The following is a 26,347-nucleotide window of genomic DNA, read 5'->3' as shown; positions in this document are numbered from 1 at the left end:
CTGCTTGCTTTGTCTTTCATGCACACAAATATGGATCATAGCCATCAAGGGTGGCTCCTATCATGGAGCCACAGAGGTCCTTTCACACACCCCTACCCATAATTTTATAAGCTTTGCTAAAGTCTTTCCTTCCAACTTACTAGTGAGGTCCTGTGGCAGCAGGCACACAAATGCACAAGAACTCTGAAACACATTTAGGCATCAGCAACAGGTTAAAAGTTTCTCTAGGGCTTTTGTTTTGGTTTGGTTTTTTTAAGTACTTCAATTGTTGCAGAGTTCTGAAGTAGCCCTGGATGGGCATTTCGTTGTTATCCCAACCTCAGACACACACATGTGACAAAGTAGGCTGAGCATGAAAAGGAGAAAGTTTTTTGTTTTTTAAGTCCTAGCACATGTTAGTATTCTTACCTTGATAACGAGCAATCCATACTGTTCTTGCAAACAAGCCCCCCATCAAATTTTCTGTTGAGAAATCTCCCCCAACTAAAAGGATTAAAGCTGCGTGTTTTACGAAGGCAGAAACAAAAGCCTTTAGCAGCACAAAGAGAGACTACTGCCCACCAGAGAGGATCACAGAAATTGTGATACAGCATACACAGACAGATACCAGGAGGAAAACAAAACAATTAGGTTAAGATATTAGGTTAAGGTGTGTTGATCAAAGCTGTTAAGATTTTTGGATAAGGACTCAACCAAATCTGGAAATCAGGGATCCAGGGAAAGCAAATACTTACAGATTGTTGTGAAAACATTGGTAAAGCAAAAGTAATCAACAGCATTGAATGACAGGAGATGATATAAGAATTGTTCTTTCTCATCATCACAGCGGAGGAATGCGTAACGCTTGTAGAGTTTTCTGACAAGGCAAAACAAATAATCTGTCATAGTAACAAAATGCTTTCTGTGAAATATTTTCTATAGTGCTTATTTATTAGGTAAACTCTGAGGAATGGGCAAGTGATTACAAATTACTGGTAAAGCCAATAGTATTTAATGTGCCAAGACATGTTGACACTGCAAGCCTGAAGTCTCCCAAGTGCATCAGCCCCAGACTTGACATTATTTTCCACCCCTTGAAAGCAAGGTTTGGGGTGGTCCGAGAGTCTTTTCCCACCAAAACCCACCCCAAAAGTTAGAAAAAGAAATGTTGTACTTCTTTTGGCTATGTAAAATGACAGAACTGAAGTAAAGAGAGTCCTCTTAAGTTACTTCCAAGCAGATGGTGCCGTGTGGAGTCCTCGAGCACATGCATAAGACAGAAGACTATTTTCAAAGGATACTAGGGCAAACACTGGGGCCATCTGCTTGTATTAATTTATAGGTGATAACCCAGGGCCTACAACAACCTGCACATTAAGGTAGGGAATAGCTTCAGTGCTGACAGCACACAGCTCCTGACATAACCAAAATCACAAGCGTGCAAAAGGTGGCCTAAAGTTCTGCTGTTCCCTTTTACTGGGTTGCAAATTCTTTGCTAGGACTGCAACACCTCACAGAACTTCCAACTTCTTTTAAGTGGAAATGTCAAAAGATGCTGCTCAGTAGCCTCCTCTCACTAGTGGAGGCACTACCGCCCATGCAAAGAATGCACTCAGTCTTACTGAAATCACTCCCACACATTAAGAGAATTTCACACTGCAAGACTTGCAACTGAGAAACCCTGAGAAGAATTTACAACCTCAACCTTTTCAAGTGCAAATTTGGACTGGAAAATATCTTCCAGTTACTCACTTGTACACAGCAATCACCACTATTTTTGTTAATTATGCAACCAATAAATAATACCTGTGTTGGTGAACAATCAAAAGAGCATGCCAGGATACATCAAAATCCAACTGATGCTAGAGGAATATTCAAAACATCACAAATGCATGAACTGGGCATTAGAAGTGCTGACACAGCCAGGCACGGGTTGCTCTTGCCAGGAGGGCATCGGGACAACTCCCCTCAATTCCAGATATCAATTACAAAAAAGTCAGCAAGTGACTCACAAGTCAGAGATTTGCAAAACAAATCAATGATGATTAACACACACAAACACGCACTCTCACTTACATAACAAACCTAACACTGGAGATTGACAGGAACTGTGCAATGGAAATAAGGATACTGAGCCTTAAACCACCATAACCTGCCTGTAGCCACAAGTGTAGCAAACCCACAACGGTCTCACAGTTGATCATGTCCATGTTTCATTTGAATAACCTGAACCACGCGTTCAGACAGTCTATCCACAAAGGTCCTTTTCAAAGTGTAAGATTTCTCAATTTACTAGTGCACACAAAGGCCACTGGGGAGTGAGGCTATGTGATTTCCTTCCGTGCCCTAACTCTTGTCCCTTTATAGACTAGGAAGAAAACAAACACGTTTCAGTTTTCTTGTATTTTTTAGAAAATGCCAAGTGAAGAAAAAAGGGTTAATTAAAATATCTAACAGTTGCTTTGAAAAAGAACACCACACAATCACGATAACTGTAAAAAGGCAGAAGCTGTACGATTACTTTTAATACCTCACTGAACTTGGTACTGCTTCCTCTAAAAACAAATGGAGCACACTTGAAATCCATGCTGCCTAGAACACCTTTCTTTAACTAGGACATCTAAATGCAGCACAAAACACGCTGGATTACAAAAAATTTATGTCACTCCTATGCAAGTTGCTCCTTTGCTCATCGCTTCCATTTTAAACATCTTTTTGCTGCTGTCTCACGCTGTTCTAGAGAATCAGAATCTGTCTCAGACACAAACAGTGCATTGGCCAGTGTCAAGACAGTTGGGGTTTGTTGGGGTTTTTTTCTTAGGGGGGTGGGAGGGTGTGTGGAGCATGGTGGGGTATGGAAACTCCTCTCACAGCACTTGTACTGCATGGCACAAGCACTGCTAAATTTAACCTGATCTGGACTGTTGACTTCACTGGAGAGGCTTAACCTTAAGAGTGCAGGTAGATTCATTAGCTGTCCTCACTCTGTCCTTCAGCTTTGCCTTGCTTGCTGTTGGAAAGCCACAGATTCATCAGGAAGTCCAACATAATTCAATACAAGGCAAATCTCAAATAATTAGCAGTTAGGGTTTAGGGAAATTGAGAGGGGGAGACAGTTCTTGCAAGTGGGTGTGAGTGGGAGGAGAGGACAGGAAGGGTAGACAGTACAGGTTAAGTTGCCTCCAGGAAGAAGTCTTCAATTAAAGCTAACGACAATTACTAGGGCCCATACAAGAGAACCTTTAATTTCCACACAGTAAACAGTATAACCAACCTTATCAGCAATACATTTTTGTGTATGTAAACCTCAAACTGTTACTCCTACAACAATTAGTATTAAATATGGCCTGTACTCCAATTTGTGGTACTATTTACAAAATAATTATTTATGTTTACAAAGATAATAGAATGTAAATGTGCTCTGGACATCATCAAGTAAATAGGTCCTTGTACTGAGCATTTCTCCTTTTGCCCTTCAAGATCCGTACTTGCACAAAGCACTAGTACAAAGTACTTTTGCCACTATTGCCAGTTTAACTCAGCAGTACTTGAAATTACTGCAGGTCCAAGTCTTCAGCTTTCAATCACATACCCCCTTCCGCTCATACTTAATGCACTTCTCCCATTTTCTTCCTATGGTACAATTATTCTTTAAATCGTGTTTTGGGTCTCAATGGTTGGGTCCTTTCATAATTTTTTAAATTACTTCATATACAAGGAATTGAAAGTCATGTATTTTGAAACGTTTAGGAGAGGAAATAAAAAACCCCACAAAAACCCCAAACCAAAAAAAAAATCATAATAGCAGATATTTGACTATTATGAAAGCAATTCACCTTATGTTCTTAAGCAGGCTATAAATGCAAAGCTGTCAGTTTGATCTAGAGATGTGGACAATCATGCTCTGAAGTATTAACATGGAAGACTGCAAAAGATTACCAGATCTCATCCTGAGCTTGTGACCCAAAAATGAGATTCAAGAATTGATCATCACAGCCTTCCTAGTCACCTTCAAAGTGCTGCACGTACACCATTCATCAGTTCTCTTTAAATCAACTTCTAGTGTGGTTTATCTACATTGTTTTACATGGCACTGAAAAGAGTTACAAGAATGTCTCAGATTTGGAGACATAAGTGAGAAACTAAGGAATGGTCACTTTGAGTCACACTGATCAGAGAACCACAGAAGCACATCTGGATGTGCCTTTTACGCTCTTCATATTGTGACAGAACTGCAACCAGGACCTAAGCTGCACTTTGCCACACGTTGCAAAAACACAAACAATCCAAGGAAAACAAAATCACCCCCCAGTTACAGAAAGGGGGCCAAGATAAAAAGCTTGACTCAGCAAAGTAGTGGCATTTAGACTTACGCTCGATTTCATTTAATCCCTAGCAGTTTTTGAAGATTTCAAAGTCGCAAACAGTCTATGCTGACAAAACTGATTCTGTACCTGAGAAGCCCCAACATTGAATCATAATTCCCAAATAGCTCACACACAGGTAGACACACACTCGGAAGGCTGGTTTATTCTATTCCATTTGTACACTGCTAAGCAGATGGAAGAATAGGCACTTCTGGGTTTTTGAAGTCTAGCAACTCAACAGGTTTAAATTTTTAAAAGCTTTGCCCAAGATAAATCATCTTACTTTGTGAGTTCATGATCTGAAAGCAGTTGTTTTAGATGCCTAGAGAGCAACTTCTTTTCCATGGAGAGACGAACCCAGGCTCTGGCCTTGCCAACATCTGTTTTGATCTCACTAATGTTCTGGATATGCCTGGAAAAAACAAACAAACAAAAAAAGACACTGCCCATTATTTTCAGTGTGACAGTTCTTTTGAACCAAGCTAGGCTGAAGAAGAAATTTTGCCTGATATTTTGCATTCTTGGCAAACTACTGGAAAAAGAGACATGATCACCTTAGTATTCAGCACCATCTAAATTCCTCAAATATCTACCTCAAAAACAGTAAGAGCCTGGAAAGGAAATATCTGCAATGCAGTGCCCTATTTACAAAATTCTAAACCAGACCCATTGCCTCACATGATTTCAGGTCCAGAATGATTCTTATCACTGCAATATTTATGGCTGAGTGCTTTGGAAAATTAAATACTGTCTTTGCATGCTCAGTAGTAGCTTTTCTTCCATACAAGACACAAAGGGTATATTTTAAAAGGACAACCACGTCCCTTGAAAACCCTCAAATCACTCCTCCCTAGTGAAAAGTATCAGATGTTGGTAAGGAAAAAGGAGGAAAGAAAAATCCTTTAAAAGTTAATTCACAAGTTAGGCATATTGTTTTTTGACATAATGAAAAGAAGGCATTGAGCAGAAGTTAGTGTTTTATTCACACTGCAGCACCCAACATCAGATAGCCCATCCTTTAGATCAAAGAATTTCTTTAAACTGCTTTCTTCACTGAGAAGCAAGAATGAGCTCAGAGCTAATCAACCAACTTGGCAATGACTGGGAAAACACATATGCTACACCCACATCTCTGCGGAAATAAAACAATACAGAATACTTTATAAAGATGAAAACTGTGTCAGGGTATTTCTATAAGCTAGTAGCTGCGACAATATACAAACTTTGCAGTACAAAATATCTTTTTGTGGAGGTCAATGAAAAGGTTGCACTATGTACTTTAAAACTTTAAAACAGTTCAGCAGGTTCCTTCCCCATATCCATCTCCTGGTGTATGAAACACAGACTTTTCTGTATGGTACACATTATACAGAGACACAAATATGCAGGTATCATGGGGTTTCTGTATTGCTTTTAATAGTTTAAACTCACCTCATATCCTGGATGAGAGAGATTCTAAGAGGTGACATGGCTGGACTGGTATCAGACTTTCTCCTTTCCGAATCAAGAAGTATTCCTACTTTCAGAAGAACAGAAATCCTTGTTAGTAGAAATCCATTTAAACATTTTAAAATCAATATAAGAAAAAAGGTGAATTAACACCGCAACGTGCACTCTTATGTTAATAATGACTCACTGCTTTGTGAAGATATTGTGGCATTATTTCCGCTTCAAATAACATGAAAATCTAATACGCTACACAGATGGTTATGCAGATCGGCACACACTGAGCATTAACACATTAATGAGCTTAGCTTCAGCTGAAATTGGTATGACATCAAATGGCTTAAGACATACACTAATCAAGTATTATTTTCTAAAGACTACCCTGTTTCCTTTGTATGTAGTAAAACTGACTGGCACTGTTGACGCCAAAAAATAGTGTTCAATATGTTTTACTCAGTACACCACACATGGCCTAACTAATCTATCACTTCACACACTCCTGTAACACTCTTAATAGCACACTTTGGGGTTTTTTTAAACAATATTATTAGTCTTATCTTTCAACCACTACTTTAGAATCAAGTTGTATGTTAAACACAGTCCCTGCCCTCAATCCCAAGTCAGAACACATAAAACTGATTGTAATTTCAGTATTATAGAGAAAAACGCTACAGACCAAGTGACATTCAGGAAACCCTAATACTTTCCAGTTCTTTGGTTTTGATTGCTTACAGGACCTTATGCATTTTAGTAATGTTCAGTTTTTTACCTTAAGCAGCTTAAAAAGAAAAGGCACCCACTGCCTCCCCCAAACCCGTTGTTCTCTCCAAAGTTGTATCTTATGCCCCCATCTGAAAAAATACGTTTCTTCAGTGTTATCTTTTAAACCACGAGTTACTGTTCAGTTACTTTTCAAGAGAGAATATAAAACTTCAGGATGCATAATACAATTTTATATGCTTATACTTGTTTTCCACCCCCAGCCGTAACATAATATGCTTTGCCACTCATGCAGTGACTATGTGTCATATGGAGGATGGCGTATTGGAGCAATCCATTTTAAAGCCTATCTTGGAAACATCAGATGTTTTTGGTATCTGACTACTGCAGTCAAACAAGTAGGCTCAATCCAAAAAAGTTTATTTTTCACGAAATATATTAAGGCAATACACCAGGTCCCTATTAATTTTGTAGCGGATAGAAAACTTGATTTAGTTATATTGAGTGAAGGATATTTCCAAGGAAATGATCTCTGCATAGTGCATATGTGCATCATCTTCCAGCAGAAGCTAACCTTACCTGAGGTACTGAAGCTGCCCGATGTAGTTTTTCTCTGTCTGTTTTCTAGGTAGTGTAACAGATGAGACCACAAAGCAGACTTTCCCTAAAATAAATTTTAAAAAAGTTAGTTAAAGAAATCACTATCAGCTGAATAAATAACTAACAAATAAAAAAGAATAGTTTAAATCATCATTGAAAGTATCAGCCATAGAAAAAACTTGCTTTAAATATGTTTATCTCTGTTAAAGTCATTGGTAAAAACCAAAAATGAGACACAAGCAGAGGTGCTCAGGAGCTGTAAAGAGGTTAAGGAAAGCATGAGTCAAAACTACTGGGATCTAAGGATTCTGGTAACAGGAAAAAGTAATTTGATCTTCATAGTTCATTAACATGACAAGAAAGTATTTCAAGGCTTGTAAAACACTGTGTTTGAGAAGAGTTCTGAGGCTGAGGCTGTAACCTGCACTATGTGCCTTCCCCTTCCTGCCTCTCCAGCAGTACCATGACAAGGGATGCAGTGCCAGCCGGAGTAATCCATCTCATACCCAGACCCAGCCTCGCACATCTGTTGCCTTCAGGGTAATCCTGGGCTACAGATGTATGCTGGAAAGTTTTAGAACCTCCAAAGATCCCCCCTCAATTTCATCAGGCAAAAGACCTGGATAATCACAAACACAGTAAGACAACCCAGAACACAAGCAGGAAATGAAAGCTTATCAGCAAGAATACTTCAGCTCTACACATCATGGAAAACCAACTTAAAAGTTAGAATTCGGGATGTACTATTTAGGCCAAGATAAATGCATTAAATGATGTTAAAAGTGCAACTCGCTTGTTATGTTGCCTTCTTAAAAAGCTCTGGTGGCTTAAAGCAAGGTGTGCAGAAATCTTTTGCTGGCAAACTAAAAAGATTCTTAGATTCATCCTAAAATATCCTGCATGATAAACCAAAATCTTGCAAAGCCGCAGAAAGGCAGCGGTAACTGAACAGGGGCTCTTCAGCATATCAACTGGCATTACTTACAGAGGAAAATAATCAGTATTACTTATCACCTTCCTAAATTATTATATTAACTTGAAATCCCAGTAAAGATTTAGCAATCCTGCATTTCAGAAAAGCAGTTCTATTATAAAGCCATATTTTTTATTACAACATTTTGTGCAGAAACCCTAACTGTAAAGCACAGCTGACAATTCAGCACTATCAAAGTAATCTAAAATCATATAAATGCCTTCCTAAGAGGTGCAGTAATTACGGTTTAACTCTGATTATACTGTCTTTTTAAAAAAAAATCTCTAAACACTTCAATCCTATAGCTCACTACAGTTGACATAAAGAACTATGAGGCATTATTCCTGAAGTGGCATGCTCCAGAAGATAAAGCCTAGAGTGTCTGTAACATCTGTATCAAGATAAATTAAAAATATGCATTCAGTGGTGAAGATACAAAAAAATCCAGAGAAGCTCAATGCCTTCATTGATCCAACATGGAAAGCCAAAATTTTAAGTCTTATGAAAAGAGGGCATGAAAACTATCAACCAGGGAACAAGTTACATCTACAACAGCATTACTCCCAACAAACACACACATGCACACGCAGTCTAGTGTTCAGCTGCCATGGCAAGGAGAATGGCAACAGTCACATCAAGCAGCAAACAAAGGATCTGGCAGCAAAAATGTCAACAATCACGACGAATGTCAGAACTCATGCAGTATCTATCTGCCCACTTCCTTTAACCATCATGTTCCTCTTCTTTAACTTCACCAAATAGCAATGATGATGCAAGCTATATCTATAAGGGAAAGGAAGGCAGCCTAAGGAAAGCAGTGGGACATAACGGGCAAGGGAATAACCAAGGTCTGCAGAAAGTTCAGACTACTTCAGTCATTAGACCCTGTATCCAGCAACTCTCCCGCGTTGCTCTGGGCACAGGAAGGTGTGGGTTTACTTTGCACGTGGAAGAATCAGTAGGTAGCTAATGTAGAACTATCAGGGCTCATCAGCAGGGGAGAGGTAAAAGCTGGGATTGGTGGAAGGAAAGCCATCTTCATTACTAAGGTCAATTGAGAAAGAAGAGTTTTCCTTGGCTCATTATTGATAAATAAAATAAAATCGATGTATGAAACAGCAGGCTTTTGCATATTTAATAAAGGCCAGAACACACAGAGAATTGGTGGTGCTTTTGTGTTAGGCCTTTGGTTGGGGTTTTTTTTGTTGGTTTTTTGTTGGTTTTTTTTTTTAACTGTGGATCATAATATGAGATGCACTGCACTTCCTCCATCAGGCCTCTATTATATTCCACCACTCTTTATTCCACCATTCAGCACCATCTGCCAACATCTGCAATCAATCCAAAGCATTAACCTTATGTAGGGTTGGCCGTCTGGTGGTCTGAAAGGCCCAAATCTGAGTTGAAGCAGAGTATGCTGATGCTCTGTCTTCTAAGACGAAAGCAGTACAGCTTCTATCCTAAGTGATATACAAGAGGGAAGGGAAAGAATCACATGATAAATCTTCACACAGAGAACTGCTACATAGTTTGAAGGAGAGCAGATTTAAATGCTGGCGCTTGGGTGCTGGGAACAGAGATAATGAATTACAGTTGTCTGGATTATGTGCATTTATTCTGCACGTTCTTTTAAAAAACGACAGTTACATCTTCACTGTCCTTGCTATTCCTTTGTACAAAGGAGGAGGAAAGGATAAAAGCCTTTCAAGCTCCATCTAGTCCCACAAGCGACTCCAAACAGAAGAGCACAACAAAATTATTAATTTCATAGGAAAACACCTCTAACTAGTGCTTGACAATAGTCACTTAACTATCCCTACACCATTCAGAAAAAAAACACAATAGCAAGTTTTTTACTCTTAAAAACTAAATTATCCTTCATGAAAACAAATTCTCCACACCACATCCCACCGACAGCACCTTTGGCACATGCTGCCTTCTAGTCAACACAACTTCACAAACAAAAGTACTAACAACACCGAAATAGTTCATTCACCATCCTATTAAAAAAATGCCAAAACTCACAAATCAAACCAAAACCCCAGGTTAAACAGAAAGAGTATCCCAAGAAGTCATCTGTGGAGCACATCTAGATGTATGCTTGCACATAGCCCACAGCAAAAAGTGAAGACAGACAAGGGTGCAGTAAACGACATAAAAAGGGCTGGGGACACACACACAAGTATTTTAACACACCTACATACACACAAAAGGTATCCTCTGACATGTGATTTTAGGGAAGTGTGCTCAGATAACATACAGGAATATTCATTCCTCACCTGTTTGACTTGCAGACCATGGCTCCATATCCTCTCTAAGAGGTCACACAGACTGGCTATAAGGGTATTCTCTTCTACGCCTGTGATATTCACTTCACCATGACCTAGCTCCACAGCTTCTCGACCCATCTTTTCAACCAACATCCGCTTGGTCTCAAAAAGGAGAAAGCAAAAGAGTTAATTCTTTCTGCGGGAACTTTCAAGATCACTTACACTTACTTAATAGCCAACAAGGAAGCACACAATAGCAAGTATCTGGCAGAATAACTGGGTGTACACAGTACTTCTGAAGCTAGTGCATTTCTTTTATCCCTGTTTTTCAAGCCATGGCAGCGCCAGTGTTGACCACTTCACTGGCTCTTCCACTTTTCTGACAAGGGGCTTGCAAAGGGGCACATAAGCCTCCACAGAGTAACCCCAAAAGGAACAGCAGGCCACACGCTGACAAGCTAGAGGTGCAGCAGCAAGGCCCTGCAACACACGTCTTGGGTGGGTTTGAAGCCTGGGGAGGCTGGACCAGGAGCAGCACACTGTGTCCGTCCCCTGCCAGGGGAGGGGAACGTGCCCAAGTGCTTCCAAGCAGCAGGGGGATAGGTCATTCCTGTAAGACCCTGTTTTACCAGATGAGTATCTGCATTTAAACCAAACCCATTCTGGAGCGTCTCTCTTGAGTTTCCTGATGAACCACACGCTCCCAAATAGTGCACAATTTCATACGGATCACCAAAGCTCTAAAGTACAGTCCCCCAGTCACAATATATTAATCATACAGTTATCTGGAGGGGGAAATGACCAGGGAATCACTTCTGCTCTTCTCCTACAGGTTTTTTCATCTGAGAGCTACTCTAGAATAGCAACAAAAATGACTAATACTCCCTTAGGCACCTATGCACAGTCCTAGCTGAGACTAAGCACTCCAAGTGAGTCTCCAGCTTCTCCTCCTCCTCACCTCCCCTGGTAATTTCTCTCTGCTAATGGCAAGCTCACTACATTCACTACAGCTGCATTCCCACGGTGAAAGAGCCAAGTCTGTCCCTACGGATTTTCACCCTCATATGCCCCTATTAAGTGAAGGTGATTATGTGGACTGTTTCATACATACGGAAAACTGAAGTGAAATCAGAAGTAGATGCATGTATTAAACATGGTTTTATGAAAAGTTGTATACAATTGCTGTATTACCTCCACTGACGGAAGGCAAGAATGTGTCTACTTGATAAATATTCTCTTTACCGTGCTAATATAAACATTAACACTTAATTCAGATTAATATATTGTCAAATATATAATGGTGAAGCATGTCAACGAAGAAATTCTACATTAGTTTGTAAAGTGCTTGAAAACTAACATTTCAGAAGTTTGTTAACCCACATCCTTTAGTATGATACAAGCTCCTACATTTTCACCACAACCTCCTCTTTTGGAATATTCACTCTCATTGAAATAGTGTAATCTCGTTAGTGAGAACTGAAATACGCTATAATAGACATGGGCAGCAGGATGATAAAGACCCATCAGAGTATTCAATCGCTTTCTAACATTTCACATTCTCTGTCATAAATCTGCTTGATAGTTTCCACTCCTTGTGGAATTTCTCAATGTTATCTCTTAATGAATTTCTCACTACCATGCAAAAATCTTCACATGGATACCAGGCAAAAATGTTTATAGACACAAAGCAGAAAGAGATGGCAGAAGAAGGGGGTTCAAACACATTGACCACGAAATAGTCCATAAAGGATGGCCGTGAGCTGCAAAAGAACAGAATTATTCTCTGTATTACCTTATTTCGGCACTCCTTCAACAAGCCTTCTACAAACTTCCAGTTTGTTTGTGCAATTACCGATGGGGAGAGGTTAGACAGTTTGGGCTGCCGAATAGTGCTGCCCAGATTCCTGGCTTCTTGGATATACTTCTGCATTGGGGTAGAAAATTGACAAATACAGAGAAAAGCGCAAGTGAGACTACTTTGAAGAGAAAAGGGTCAACTTATCTTTAAAACCCACCCCTGTGCAACGAGGGGGAAAGGATCACGTGGTCTTTCAGACAAGGCCCCTTGTTACATCCAGCACTCTATTGGGCTGAGACACTTCAGGTACTATTTCACCGGAGATCAAATCCCCGTTTATATCAATTAGTATTAGAACACACATTGCTGAGTAACAAAAATGCAACACAAACTGCCAAGGATATTGAGATGCAGAGAGATTCAACTACTCCGTCCACCACTGAGAACTGTCTTGTTATTTTTTCATATAAAATGACAAGCTTGTAATAATTACCCAGACCAAGACGATTCGAATGGCACGCTGCTTTACGTAGGGATTGCAAGAAAAATTTGCCTGCAGCTTTGACAATACCCGAGATCTGTGCCATGCCCTGCATTCCTGCAGATCTCCTGTTTCTCACCCACCCTCCCAGGAAGCAGCTGCAAAACGCTACACACAGCTCTCAGCTGTGAACCACCTGCATTTCTGAGCAAAATGATTTCCTGAACTCACTATACTTGAAAGAGCTTTTCTGCTCCTGTTACTGCCATCAAGGAGTTGCCATTGTTTACACTTCAGAGACAGTAATAGGACAAATGTTTTGTAAGCCAGGTGGATTGGTTGGGGCACAGTTAACTGTGAATAAGTGCTAAAGAGAAAATCCTGTACAGGCACTGACAGAATACGCAGCATTAGTACACATTTCAGATTATCTAGGTAACTTATCTAGCTTACACTGAAATAACAACCAACTGAAAACTTGGCAAATAGACAGATCTGTCCAACATATGATCTTCGCAGAGGGAAAACCACACCTTCTCCATCAGCCTTGCAACTAAACAGCTATGATATATACATTATATTGTGCATCTTTATCCAGAATTATGATTAGTGTCATATTGTGCATTCAACATACCAGATAATGCTCTGAGACAGATTTTATACAGGGCATGAAGGGCCAATCATGCTGGTCCCAGTCTAAACAGAACTGCAACTGAAGCTCTGACATGGAAAAGTCCAGGTGCTGGCAGAACAAGTTGGTAGCAAAAAGCCAAGCAGACCATGTAAAGTGAAAGTGGTAAGCACATATGAAGTAATAAAAGCAAGCATGCAAAACAGAAAAGGAAAAGAGTGAAGACATAATACAACGCAGAACTCCCAAGCATTCAACATAAAAATCAACTTGTAAGTAATGAATCTGAAAGGAAAAAAGAAAAGACGGCACTCAGTCGTTGGATTGGTATAAACTCTGTCTCCACTGGGCACAAAGATTTTCAAGTTAAAAGCCACTAAGTCTCAATTCCACAGATTTTTTGTTGCCTGCTCCAAAGCTTCAGTTTCTCTACAACTCACAGCACTGCACTTCAAAACCATTGCCCCCTGCCCAGCCTGACCTCCAGTGTTGGCCTCAGAAGGGCCCCCTCCCCATTCTTTCCAACTTCACAGGAAAGCCTCTGGTTCACCTGGCAGAGGGAGGGCAATGTTCATTCAGTATTATAGTTAAAAAGGTACAGCACAAAACGCTACAACACCAGCACAGATTAATCTGGCAGTTGGTACCCTCACCTGAACATGTATTTGTAATTTTTAGTACTGTATAAATATTGTAAATTTTATTCCTTGGAAATTATTTGCCTTGTGTGACAGAGTAATTCCTATAGAATAATCAACTTGTGAGGAGTCAGTTAAAAAGGAAAACAAACAAAATAACCCACAGGCTACAAGATTTCTGCCTTTGTAATTACCTACTTGGCATCCCAGAAGTTTGTATGTGCTAAACATCATAATTGTTAAAAGCAATAATGATGTCACAAATCAAGTAGTCTTCATTTCTGTTACTTCTAAAGTAAAAAGTACTTTAGAGTTATCGGAATATACAGAATACATCAAAGCCAGAAACTACTCATAGGTTTTTTTATTATTATGCAGACATTCTTCTATTACATGGTTATGGATGACATAGGCAACACTATACTTAAACAAACTTTTAACAAACCAGTGAGAAAATTCTGGCAATGAGTACACAGGAAAGGAAATTAAACTAATCACTACCATAAAAGGATGAACTGGACAGACAAAGATACTTGACTTTGACAGCACTACCCTGACACAAGGCTACAAAGTTCCAATTGAAGCTTTTTTGAGGGTATTTAAGCAAGGCAAGAGAATACTGTCTTCAACAAACAATATACATTTAAAGAGAAGTGAAGCTTTGGGATTACTACACACACAAAAAAAAATTTCTGAAATTTTAAACCAGATGATTCTTGGAATTACCTGTACATCAACATCCAGTACAAGAAGTTTTCAGTCTGTATCACACAAATCAGAAACTGTACTGTAATTAGTTCACACCACCCAGATCCTTCAAAATCCCTTCACCACAAAGAATAACTGTGTCAGCTGCAGAAGCACTGGTGGGAGAAATTATCAGTGCTGTGTTGGAACAGGCAGACACAAACCCGACAGCACCGGTGGGGTTCACATTCCCACCTTCACAGGAGGTTGTGTGTCCATTTGCCACCTTAAGACTTCTTTTATGGCCTACAGAAGAAGAACAGGCAACTCCAAAACAGCAATGCTTCTGATTTTAGGATGAAATTAATCACTCTCTGGAGGTGGTTATCTTTCCTCCATCAAACATAAAAAAGCAGCACAGAGTGACTGAGTTATTTAGAGACAGGAAACAGCTAAAAACAAAACTGTTAAGGTTAACTCCCCTCTTCTGCCTTGCCTCCCTGCTTTCCCCTCCCCTTCTATAATCTTTACAACATGTGATGACATTTTCAGGGAACGCTCATAACACTGGATGACATTTTTGTCCTTAGAGGGGGTAAAAATGGTGTAACTTTGAGTGAGCAAGTTAGATATTTTGGTCTGCTAAGGACCACGAACTTAATTTGTATTAGATACACATAAGGGAGAGCAGAAACTGCAAGGAACTGTCTAGACATTTCATAAAGGTTACAGAGCATTATTCAGGCAATTAGGGAGGAAAAAGATAATCAGATCTCTATAGCTGAACAATTTTCACCTCTCTCTGATCATTGTCAAGACGCAGGTGCTCTGTGTGTTGCTTCTGTCTGTCCTTCCGCCTCCACTGTGCGGGAGCATTTCTCTTAGTCCACCTACAGATGGAAGAGTATTATTAAGCTAATGTCAAGAGTTAGGTGAAGGGCAGCGGCAATGAGGGAAATAAGTAGTTTCTATCTAATTTTATATTGAATACATTGACATCAATTACATCAAACAAAGCACAGCTGCAAATACATACGGGCAAACAAAGGATTTCAGAAAATTAGATCATTATACACTTGCTTTGTGTTTTTCCATTATTTTACGATACCCAGTCACAATTAACACCTTTTTCCTTTTCTTTCAAAGTTCTTCTAAGAAGATATTCTAAAATACTTGCTAGGCCTTAACTGAGATCCAGTAAGAAGATCTGCTTTCATATTGACAGTAATTATAAGTAACTCAAAGTAAATCAACTATAACCTCAAACATAATAGGGCTTTCTTAAGTAAATTTGCCCCTGGAAGCCCAGATCTTAAAAAGAAAAAAGAAAGAATACAAGTGATGTAACAAAAAAACCCCACCACACACAACCCACCCATATAATCTGATTTGATCTCACTTTAAAAAGGAGACACTGAATTTGCTTTCCAGCACCTCTTGCCCTAGGTTACTCACTTGTTGCTTGCTGGTCCAGTGGATAAAACATCAGACTGCAGCTTGGGAAAAAATCCAAGCTCATATTTCCCTTGTCCAATTTTCATGTCCAGCAAGTGTGGGTGGACTGCAGTGTGATCTATTTTTGCTAGCCTTAATTCAATAGATTTCTCTGAAACAGTAAAAAAGTTTGTATTTTAAAGCTGTCTTCATCAGACATGTATCTATAATCACACATCCTCAACTAAAAGTGGATCTCAAATTTAGCAGGGGAGGTGGAAGTTTCTTACTGACCCAAACAGGTACACTAAGTACAACAGTATATTAAACATCAAAGAACTGTCACCAAAAGGAAAAAAAATGTTTATATTCTTAAGGTCAAAAATTTTTCACACAAGGCATGCAGGAAAACAGTCAAGTTCAATTAAACTTTAGAGGAATTTCATCTCACATCTCAACTTCCTACATAACATTTAGTTCAGCTTTGCACCTCAGCTTTTTTGGTCTATTTTTTTTTGAGGTTTCAAAGCATGAATTGTTACTTAACTTTAATGTCTACAAAAACCAGCGGCGACTAGTTGTATTTTCTTAAGCATCAAGAAAGTGGCTTATTACTCTTACCAGCCTCGTCAATGGTTGTGCATTTTTGATACATAGATGTGCGCAGAGTCGGTGTCCTAACGTTTAGCAGCCTGATTTTATCCACTCTAGAATCAAATACTCTCAAAATAGGGTCTTTATCATCCTCATCGTGGCACATAATCTTATTGTCAATAAAAGATGCAAACATTTGGGTCTCCAGGAATCTCGAGAGGAAAGGCAAGTAAGGTTCAGGCTGGTCGGACAAGAAAGATGCCTAACAGACAAGAAGAGATAAGAGTGTTTGGGAGTCTGCAGAGAGAGTTACATCCACCAAAAGCACCAATTTTTTCTAATTAAGGATGTACGAGAGAGCTTTGGTACCACTTAAAGCCTAGTTTAATTACACACACCAATTCTATCTCTGAAATAGTCTACATTAATTCTAATTCATGACAATCACCTACTATACAGCACAGTAAGTATTAAACTGTGATTTTAGCATTTCCTTAATTTTCTAAAAATTTCAGCACAATCCCAGCAAACCACAACAACAGTACCACAGGTGCAGATACTATGTTCCGCTGGCTGAGCTCAAAGCTTATGAAGTTGATGAGAATCCTTCCATACAATTTGATGGGAATCAGAGTAGTGTTTTAGCAGGCAGAGCTGCAACATAATCTTCACCCATGTGAACTACCCTGCTGACAAGTATCTGATCTCCAGTAAAGAAGACAGTAGCAAAATTTGAAGAACGAGGTCTTGCATTCCCTAGAAAAGAGCTAGGAGGACACTGGCGTGTATGTATGTGTTACATGAGGTCGTGGCTTTATTCATTAACATATTCAGCAATTCTTCTGGTGAAAAAGATAAATATCCTTTTCACTAGTAACATTTAACCTTAATGTAGAGGTTAGCAATAAAGTGAGGTTTTCTAAGCTATTTCTCTACTGTAAGCTGTATTCTTCTATAATATCCTTAAAAGAGTATCTTTACTTGTATTAAGTGTGCTCATGTATGTATTTTTCCTCATAATATACATGTGACTTTTTTGGGGGGAACACTGAAACTTAAGGAAAAGAATTACAATTTTGACAGTACTGTTTTCCATTTCACGGCCCTGTAAACAAATTCTTAGGTTTGAGTACTGTTTTACTTTTTTACATTGACATACCTTCTTATTACAACTTACTTTATCAAAATTTTGCATCTGTTCCCTGTTAGTAAACCAAGATTCCTTGTCCTGGCTGGGTTGAATGACAAATACTTCATAATCTGCAAACATTTGAGTAAAGCGGTTGGCAAAAACTTCACGGATTTGAATGTTCAGCTGGTAAATCTTGAATTCTTCTTCATCACACTGAATTTTAAGATCCTTTTTGCTACTGGTCTCCTCTCGCACCTCCAGCTGAGAAGGAAACACACAAAAAAATTGTAATGTTGCTTTGCTAGGTATTCTAGGTATACTAGATCTTAATCTGCCATTCAGCTGCTACTCCTCAAGTTAACATCCCAATTAAAAAAACCCAACAACTTGCAGTTTCAAGCACTGTAACAGAACAGCAACATTAAAAAAAAAAAAAAAACTAGAAAAAAATCTTTGCCTACAAAAGCTCCAGTTTCAATAATAAACCATAACCTACTTTAGTACTGGTTGCACTGGATATGCTTTAGATCAAGATGGGATAGATGGCAACCATATACATACCCACATATGCCATACACTTACTTCTTTGTACTTTTTAATCACCTGCATAGGCTTTTTAGGGGGTTTTAGTACTGCTGCATTATTAGGCAAATACTTATTTCTGCCCAGTGTAATACAAGTCCAGGTTTAGTGCCGTTACAGTTTGACACATACCAGCCTTCAAATGCAGACAGAATGCACAGCACAAGGAAGCTGTCTATGTCTGGTAGCCTTAGCAGCATAACGCACAATTCATCCCTAAACAGCCCAGAGCAATCTTTGAAATAAAATGCATTTTCAGTTAATATGTGGGCTAAGATTTATGGGAACAGCAGCCGAGATTCAGATATTCAATTTGTGTCAGTTTTGATAGGAATTATCTAGGAAAAAAATAATCAAAGCCACAAGCATTCACGCACCAGTTTGAATGTGCATTTGCTACCCCTGCCTTCATTAATTATTGTAAGAGGCACCACCACACATAATTAGATATAACATCTACAGCTTACATCATCGGCACAATGATGCAGTTGCTGCAGCTGTCCCATGCTTCTTTAAGCACCTTGGTTACAGCAGTCCAAGGCCAGCCATACATGGCATCGTATAGCCATGCTCTCTGCTAGAGAAAGCTTTGCTATTCAGTCATTTCTTCTAACCGCATCTCGAAAATAGCCCTTGGCATCTATACATTCCCCATTAACTCGGTATTTGGCATTAAGCAGGTTTTTTATTTACTCATTTGAGAAAATTTTGACAGTTATAACCTATACATGCCTATCATCACAAAAAAAGCTAGTAAAATGAGACTTCAACTACTATGGAAGAGAGTACAGAGTAGATTAGGGCCTGAATGTGCAAAAACTTACAAGAAATTAAGAAGCACCATACTTTTCCCATCACTTCCCAATCCACTCAGCAAAAAACCAAATGCTTCTTACCAATTTTCTCCTGAACAAGAAGACGACAATGCAAAAGAAAAATCTGAGAAGAGGAACACAGCTGATTTGAGCATCTAATCCTGTCCAGTAACCAAATGCTTCTTCCTGTACCCCCCCCCAGAGCTCCCTCCCCACCCTACTGTAGGTCACAATTTCTGCCTCTGTTCAGGTCCCACCTGTAGCCCAACTTACAGTCACATGGGTAGGAATCAGACCCAGCAATGAAGAACCAGTCATGATAATTTAAACATGGAAGAAATAAAACCTTTGCTGAGAAAATCTTATCTCCATTCCCCAAAGGCCCAAAAAAACCCCACAGCAGTCTTTCAAGTGATACCTTTTATGCAAAAAGGGCCAAAACTTTTTTTTCCCAATTCTGATCACCCAAAAAATCCAACCAGAGTCACCACGAGCTGTGCATATTCACTCACTGGGAATCAGACACTAATGCATTTTTACAACATCAACCAGAAAAAAGCATCACAATATCCCTATGGCAAGCACATTATATACACAAGCAAAATTACAGATATTCTACACACAATGATAAAAAAAAAAAAAAAAGATGAAAAAAAAATACGAAAAAAGATAGCTGTAGAAACCAAGACTGGATTCCAACTTCACAATTATCTGGATGTCAGTTTTAGCTATGTAAAACATAAGAAATTGGTGTAAATTTAGAATAAGTCTTAAACCCAAGAATATACAAGGCAAGGTGTATTTCAAAACAAGTTATCATGGCAAAGAAACTGGAGGATAGCCAAAGGTCTCACTAAATGCTGTGGGCCCTCTCTCACCCAAGCTTGCCCTTGTCTCTAGAGATGTTCACAAGGTTGTGAACGTGTTAACATACAGTTCTCCCTAGTGAAGCCAGACAAACGGTGTCTTTGGACCATGACTTCAGACCAACTACTACTGCAGGGCCAGAGAGAACGCAGATAATTTCAAAACTTACCTTTTCCAGACTCACACCTGTTCTTTTAACAAGTGCTTGGAGTCTTGCAATAGTCTCATTTTCCTTTAGCAGCTCATAGGAATTCAAAGGTGAACCTGCTATGTTCCCATTTCTTTTATCAGAAACCAGGTCACATGCTCTGAGGCTCTTCATCTTGGAGGCACTTTCACTGCAGTGAAGGTTTCCCTCGGGTGGGATTCCAAAAGCCATTAGTATCTCTGAAATTTCCTGAATGAACTCAAGTTTATTTGGGAACTGGGGTAAATCTTCTGGCAGCTCAATGAAATGGTTGTCTACATCCACAAAGCACAGGTTAGCCTGGGATTTAATTTAGAACAGGATACTGTTACAATATCACTAAACGCAAAGGTCACATCTTTATTCATCTTTGGGGTTTGTGCTTATTAAAAGATTCAAATACACTTGCATTTGGTTATTTTCTAAAACAGACTTGTCCCAGCCATAACCCAACTGGCTAGTCAGCGTTGAAGAAAGCAGCACAGCCCTACATCTTCAGGTCTTTCTTTAGGAAAGAAGACTCATTTTAAAGTTGCTTACCAGGTACAAAAGAGATTGTAGCATATACTAGGTACAGGTATGTGAATTTTTTCATAGATGAACAGCTAGATTTTAACTACAGGATATTTGCAAGACTATTTTAAAAACATGCATATGTAAACAGGTGACTGCCCACTGCCTGGATTATCAGTCCACTCTAAGAGATGTGGTGAATTCCAAGGTACACTGATATTGCAGAAGCTGCAATAAAGTTATCTTCTCTTTTTTGTAAGCAATTTGAGAACTAAGGCAATTCCTTCAATGAGTTTAGAAATTTGTTTCCAAATGGAAAAATGAATTGAGCTAGTTTCAATTCTCTTTTCCTGTATCAACCGCTATCTCATTTACCATCAATAAAGACCAAGGGAAAAAAAAAAACACCCCAAAGAAAAAAACACCTATGTGGCTTCCACAGCAACATCAAAAGAAGCTAAGCATCTTTCAAGCATTTTTCTCACCCTGTAGTTGGTGAGGGAGGGGTTCCCCTTTTGGCTTCTGCATTGCAAAATCTGTATCAAACATTTTCATGATATTACATACATCACAGCAAGAACCCTGTTCATTATGTGGAATCTGCATGGTAAGTTATGTATAAAGAAGAAACACTGCTTTTCGGGAGAAGCATTTCAGGTTTTCTTCACTGCAGAATAAATATGGATTGTCACTTTTCCTGTTTAGCCTTCCCTATACCAAACCCCTTCACCCAGATTACGGTGTAGTTTTGACCTAGCTTCACTGCATTATTTTAGGAGACACCTGAACTCAAGTCTCACTATACCTTTGCAGCAAAAATACATACCAAGTCATGAAAGCTAGGAGATCTCCAGTTATTTCTTACGATTCAATAAGTGCAGAAGGAAGCACTCTCACAACTGAATTGGAAGAAATTAACCTCACACTGAATGAATGACGGATGATCCCAGAAATCAGAGCAATGTACACAAACAGCAAAGCATCAGTAAGCACAAAGTACTTCCAATAGGATTTTGCTGTGGGATTGATCATGGGTAGGCTAGGTTAAGCTGTACCTGACAAGATCCCTTCATTTAAGTAAACTGTTGTGAAGACAATCATTTCATACTTGTGACAGAATTAGCGCTCTTGGCATTTCTACTGAACAGAGCTGAGATGTCAATTCTCCTTAAAACACAAGTATCTGCTGTGTTTGATTTCTTGAACTTCAACATTAAAATTTTAAAAAACACCGTCATTCTTAAAGCAGAACTCCACTGGACATACTACACTATATTTGCACAGCACTTTGCATGAAAAAGTCCAATTTATGCTCTGCTACAATGTTACCCATAGTTACAAAGGTAAGCAGAAGAACTCCAGTTCTCCATTTTTTGATGTTTTAGCATTTTAGTACTGGGATTGATTTCTTAGGCTCAAAGGAACACATATAAAACAGTTTAGCAGCTCTTGTATAGATCCTTTACTGTAAATTCAATCCCAAATTGAATTAGGTCTTACAAAAGGACCCAAGGTCAATAAATAGAACGAAGACCTTTATTCTGAAACAGCTTCTGGTGCACCTTAGAGGAAGTTTTTATTTTTAAAATAAGACAGGTTGGTGGTGTTCAGATTTCCCCAGTACCAGCATTTCTCAAACACAGCGGGCAGTGCGAGTGCCTGCAGCAGGCTGGGGATGCAGGCAGAGCGCATCCACTTCTCCCTCAAAGAAGCATTTGGCACAAAGGGACAGTATGGACACAAGAACTCTCACGTTTCAAGCAAGTACCTAAATTTAGGAACTTCAACATTCCTACAGTACACACGGTTCTGTGATGATCAGGATTCAAGTCAGCTAATATTTATCAGGAACGCTGTAAGGACTTCAAGATATGAGAGAAATCAAGCCTTGAACCTAGGCACAATGACTACCAATTGGTGCTGAGGGAAAAACAAAAAATATTTAATTCGTCACAAGATGTCTGTGAAACAGGAAGACAGACTCATTAACAGACTCTTCAAACAATTTAATTGTATTACTTCTTTTCAAAACTCTCTTTAAATTGATGTCATTCAACTTGCCTTCTGTTTTGTATTATCTTAGCACAGATTCTGCAGAAAACATCGCTCTTCGTTAAGCTTGGCTGTACCTAAAAAGCACTTGGCCAAAAACTAACCAAAGGTTAACTTTACCAATATAGAGATTCTAGTCCTCAACTGAAAATAAACCCCTTGCCAACGAAGAAAAAGCCATAATGCTTGCTGAAATTGCTTAAAAGTATCTAGGCTCATCTGCCTAATTCTTCCAATCAATAAAATACCCCTTCTGCAGGGTTTCTCTTTAAGAGCAACAGACATAGTTTAAACTCTCTCAGCCACTAATGATGATTGCTTATCATGCAACTTACTATGACACTTACCAGAATTTGCCCTATATAAGAGCATTAAAAAAAGAAGAAAAAAAAAAAAAAAAAGGTTAGTGTGCAGCAATACTCTAAAGAGTGTAAAGAATATTTCTGGGGACACTCTACAATTATTCAGTGCCTGGTTAATAACCCCTAAAACAGAGGACTACCTAGAGCAGCACCAGCAAAGGAGATTCAGCAGATGACTTCAACTCTCTTAGGGAGACTGAGGTCACACTCACAAACTACATAAGCACTTCTGAAAGGGCCATGTTCCCCAAGGAACAGAAATGGCAAAGACACCTCCCTTCACATGCCCTCAAGAGGTACCAAAACTACGTTTTTCTGTAAAAATTAAATCCTAAGTAAATAAACCATCAGTAACAGACACCAAAACAGTAAGTCTCACAATGCTGCTACACTATACATATCCAACAGAACAGATTACCAGTAAGGACAGAGGGGGCCTCTCCCTTAAAAAGCAAGAGAAATTAAATGGCACATTTTTTTCTTCAATCATAGCCATCCAAAGCATTCTGCATGCTAGGAACTGGGCAAGTACACAAAGCAGAAAAACAGATGAGTTCTCTGGCCACAAAGTTTTAGTTATTTTGTTTCTGGAAGCAGCGCAGTTGAGTGAGCTATGAATAGTTCACCGCTCTGTACGTAAGCCTCCACGGATATACTGATCATCACTTTACACATACAAAATTAATATGATATAAAGACTAGATACTTAGCAACATGTGTCAGTAAAGACATAATTGAAAGAGAATCCTTAAGTTAGCTGCTTGGTATTTCAGGTCTCTAGAACAGTCAAATATGCTTGTATTTGTTGCTGAGGTACCAGTTTTCTGACCAAAAGAAAGCCTCGGATAGTTACACACCACTTCAATGACAGATTGTCACAAGAGGACACACAACAAAATGTCCTCCTGAGACACTACACTACGGAACAAGGATGTCGCATCCTAATTTAAAAACTTGTTTTTCCCATAAACTTTTATCATTGCAAATAACAGCGTGTCCCCGTGAAAGTCTTACAAACCTCAGGAATGTGAATGCAAGCAAGTCAACATTCACGTATCTGATGCCAAAGCCTGGTCCCCCGAGGTCAATGTCACAACCTCCCACTGGCTCAGTGGGGTCTGGACTACACCCGCCACTTGCGAAGCCAGAGGACAATTGCAATTCTTTAGTTTGACCTCAAGCACAATAAGGGCCAAACCCACACACTGATCTAGCCAGGCCTGCAACAAGCCCACATCCTTCCTTTCAGCTCTGTTCAAAAATACTGAAGGAAATTATTTAGGTTCTGCCAAAAGGACATCTAAGGAGGAACTAACGTTCACTAATAACGAGTAAGCTCCCCAACGTACTGACAGCCTAAAAAGAAAATATGCTTTATTTAAAATATTAATATATAATTACATGGTATGCAAATAGATGTCTACAGCTATTTAGAACAGTCAGTTCTGATAGCACAATCACCACTACTTGAATTCTCCGTGCAACCCAGGTGCTCAAAGTATATGTCCCATACAGGTTTTCACATCCCCTCCTAGACAGTTAGATTGAAACACAGCTCTGAGTTAAGGCTTCTGCTTGAATACAGCATTGGAAAAATCAAAAAGCATTCATCTACAGCATTTCTACAGCACGTAGCACCTTTGTGCATTAGGTTTCAACCTTACAAATAACCACCCACTTCACTTAACGTGCAGAAAACATTGACATGCAAATCGATACACACACAGCTAGCTTGTGGAAAGTGTGTTTACAGTGGTCTTAAATTCTAAAGGATGCTCCCGTGCCATTCCTGTAAGCAAATGGTGAGCTTTTGCATTTATTCTCAGCACTGCTGTTCTTTGTACCAACCCAGAATCTGTGACTGAGAACAACTTACTGCTGCAGCTTTCAGAAACATACGTTTAACTCAAGTGGCTGTTTAACACTGAAACACAGGAAAACATAAAACATGAACTCTGTCAATAAATCTGGGGTATTACCAAGGATCTATCACACCAGCAGATAGCCTGAGAATGCATACAAAGCAGTGATTATCTTTCAAAATAATTATCTTGGTCAGTCTGATCTAAATGTGTTGGCATCAAGAGGAAAAAGGGCTTTTCAAGAGATCTTTCTTATCTTCTAAAACAACATACAAAAATAGAAGCCTGCAGAATTTGTTAACATTTAGCATTTAATCTTTTTAATGGTTGAAATAAAAATACTGAGAGCACGTATCCATCTTGTACTAGTGGAGAACTGGATTTTAGCTTTTAAAATCTTCCAGCTTTTCTAAAAGAAAAAGCTATTGCCCAAGACCCTTGGGATAGCCATTAAAAACAAGCTTTTTTTAACAAGATAATAATTTTGTTTGATTTAACCAGTGCTGAAAGACTCAATCTTCCTAATTTCCACTCAAAATAATTACTATTTCCACCATTCTCCTGCATTACAGTGGCAAGATGCACATGCAAATCCAGTATCATGAAACTGCCCAGATTAACTTGCTTTTAAAAATGCATGGCTATAGCACTGCAAAAGTGTCTTTAAAAGGAAATTCAAAGACACATCAAAAAACAATCTTATGTTAGTACTTGCTATGTTTATGATCTGCAAGAAAGCTAGTTTAACCACTTTTTCTGATCAATTTTACCGATAAAGAAACCACAGTTCTACCAGCAACATCTGAAACGGCTACATGTTCTTCCCTTCCCCGCTGATCTCTGCAGCACCTTATTCTAGCATCACTTCGCCCATGTCCCTCCCTTTCTCTCTGGGTTCCTTACAAGCCTCTTATGCAGCTATCAGTGAAACCACAAGGATGCTCATGCATACAGAAAGAGCCCTAAGCAAAGCAGCAATACGTGTAGGAACAAGCTTAACTTCAAGTGCACCGTATCACTGACACGTACCAGAAACTCGCCCAACCCTACAGTACGCCTTCGCTACAATTTTAATGGGCCACAGAGAATCAGATCTTCGAGTCATTGGTGAACTTCAATGAATTCCCCATCAGGCACTTTTTTCTGAAGTACCCAAGGGATAGTCTAAACTCAAATTTTGTACTAACGCTGAGGATTTAATCATCGTCTGACAAAGCATCAACTTCAAGGATACAGCTGGACTTCCACGTTCCCATGGTAAAGCATTCCCTTAAAAGCACTAGACGTGACCAAAATATGGGAGGCTGCCACTACAGGTAAACCAAAACAAGCCTTATAGTATACGTGTGCAAGACTT

At 39.1% G+C, this 26,347-nt stretch overlaps 1 protein-coding gene across 13 annotated transcripts in view; it reads right to left on the bottom strand.

Annotated features, from left to right (window-relative positions):
* The window catches only part of DENND5A (DENN domain containing 5A), a 70,878-nt gene that overhangs the window by 12,702 nt on the left and 31,829 nt on the right, over window positions 1-26,347 (bottom strand). For 3 of the 13 annotated variants that reach the window (XM_056353692.1, XM_056353694.1, XM_056353703.1), the window contains 13 exons: window positions 20,184-20,501; window positions 17,796-18,011; window positions 16,646-16,880; window positions 16,046-16,196; window positions 15,387-15,480; window positions 13,269-13,376; window positions 12,148-12,279; window positions 10,365-10,517; window positions 9,441-9,545; window positions 7,092-7,176; window positions 5,778-5,865; window positions 4,630-4,758; window positions 735-856 (listed from right to left, as the gene is read on the bottom strand). In XM_056353692.1, the coding sequence (XP_056209667.1) occupies window positions 735-856; window positions 4,630-4,758; window positions 5,778-5,865; window positions 7,092-7,176; window positions 9,441-9,545; window positions 10,365-10,517; window positions 12,148-12,279; window positions 13,269-13,376; window positions 15,387-15,480; window positions 16,046-16,196; window positions 16,646-16,880; window positions 17,796-18,011; window positions 20,184-20,501 (1,936 nt within the window). The remainder of the gene's footprint in view (window positions 1-734; window positions 857-4,629; window positions 4,759-5,777; window positions 5,866-7,091; window positions 7,177-9,440; window positions 9,546-10,364; window positions 10,518-12,147; window positions 12,280-13,268; window positions 13,377-15,386; window positions 15,481-16,045; window positions 16,197-16,645; window positions 16,881-17,795; window positions 18,012-20,183; window positions 20,502-26,347) is intronic. The other 10 variants (XM_056353700.1, XM_056353704.1, XM_056353701.1 and 7 more) reach the window with 8 other exon arrangements.

Source organism: Falco biarmicus, chromosome 10 (assembly GCF_023638135.1).
Source record: "Falco biarmicus isolate bFalBia1 chromosome 10, bFalBia1.pri, whole genome shotgun sequence".
NCBI lineage: Eukaryota > Metazoa > Chordata > Aves > Falconiformes > Falconidae > Falco > Falco biarmicus.
Note: the sequence above shows the minus strand (reverse complement) of the source record. Positions and strands in the feature narration are given on the sequence as shown.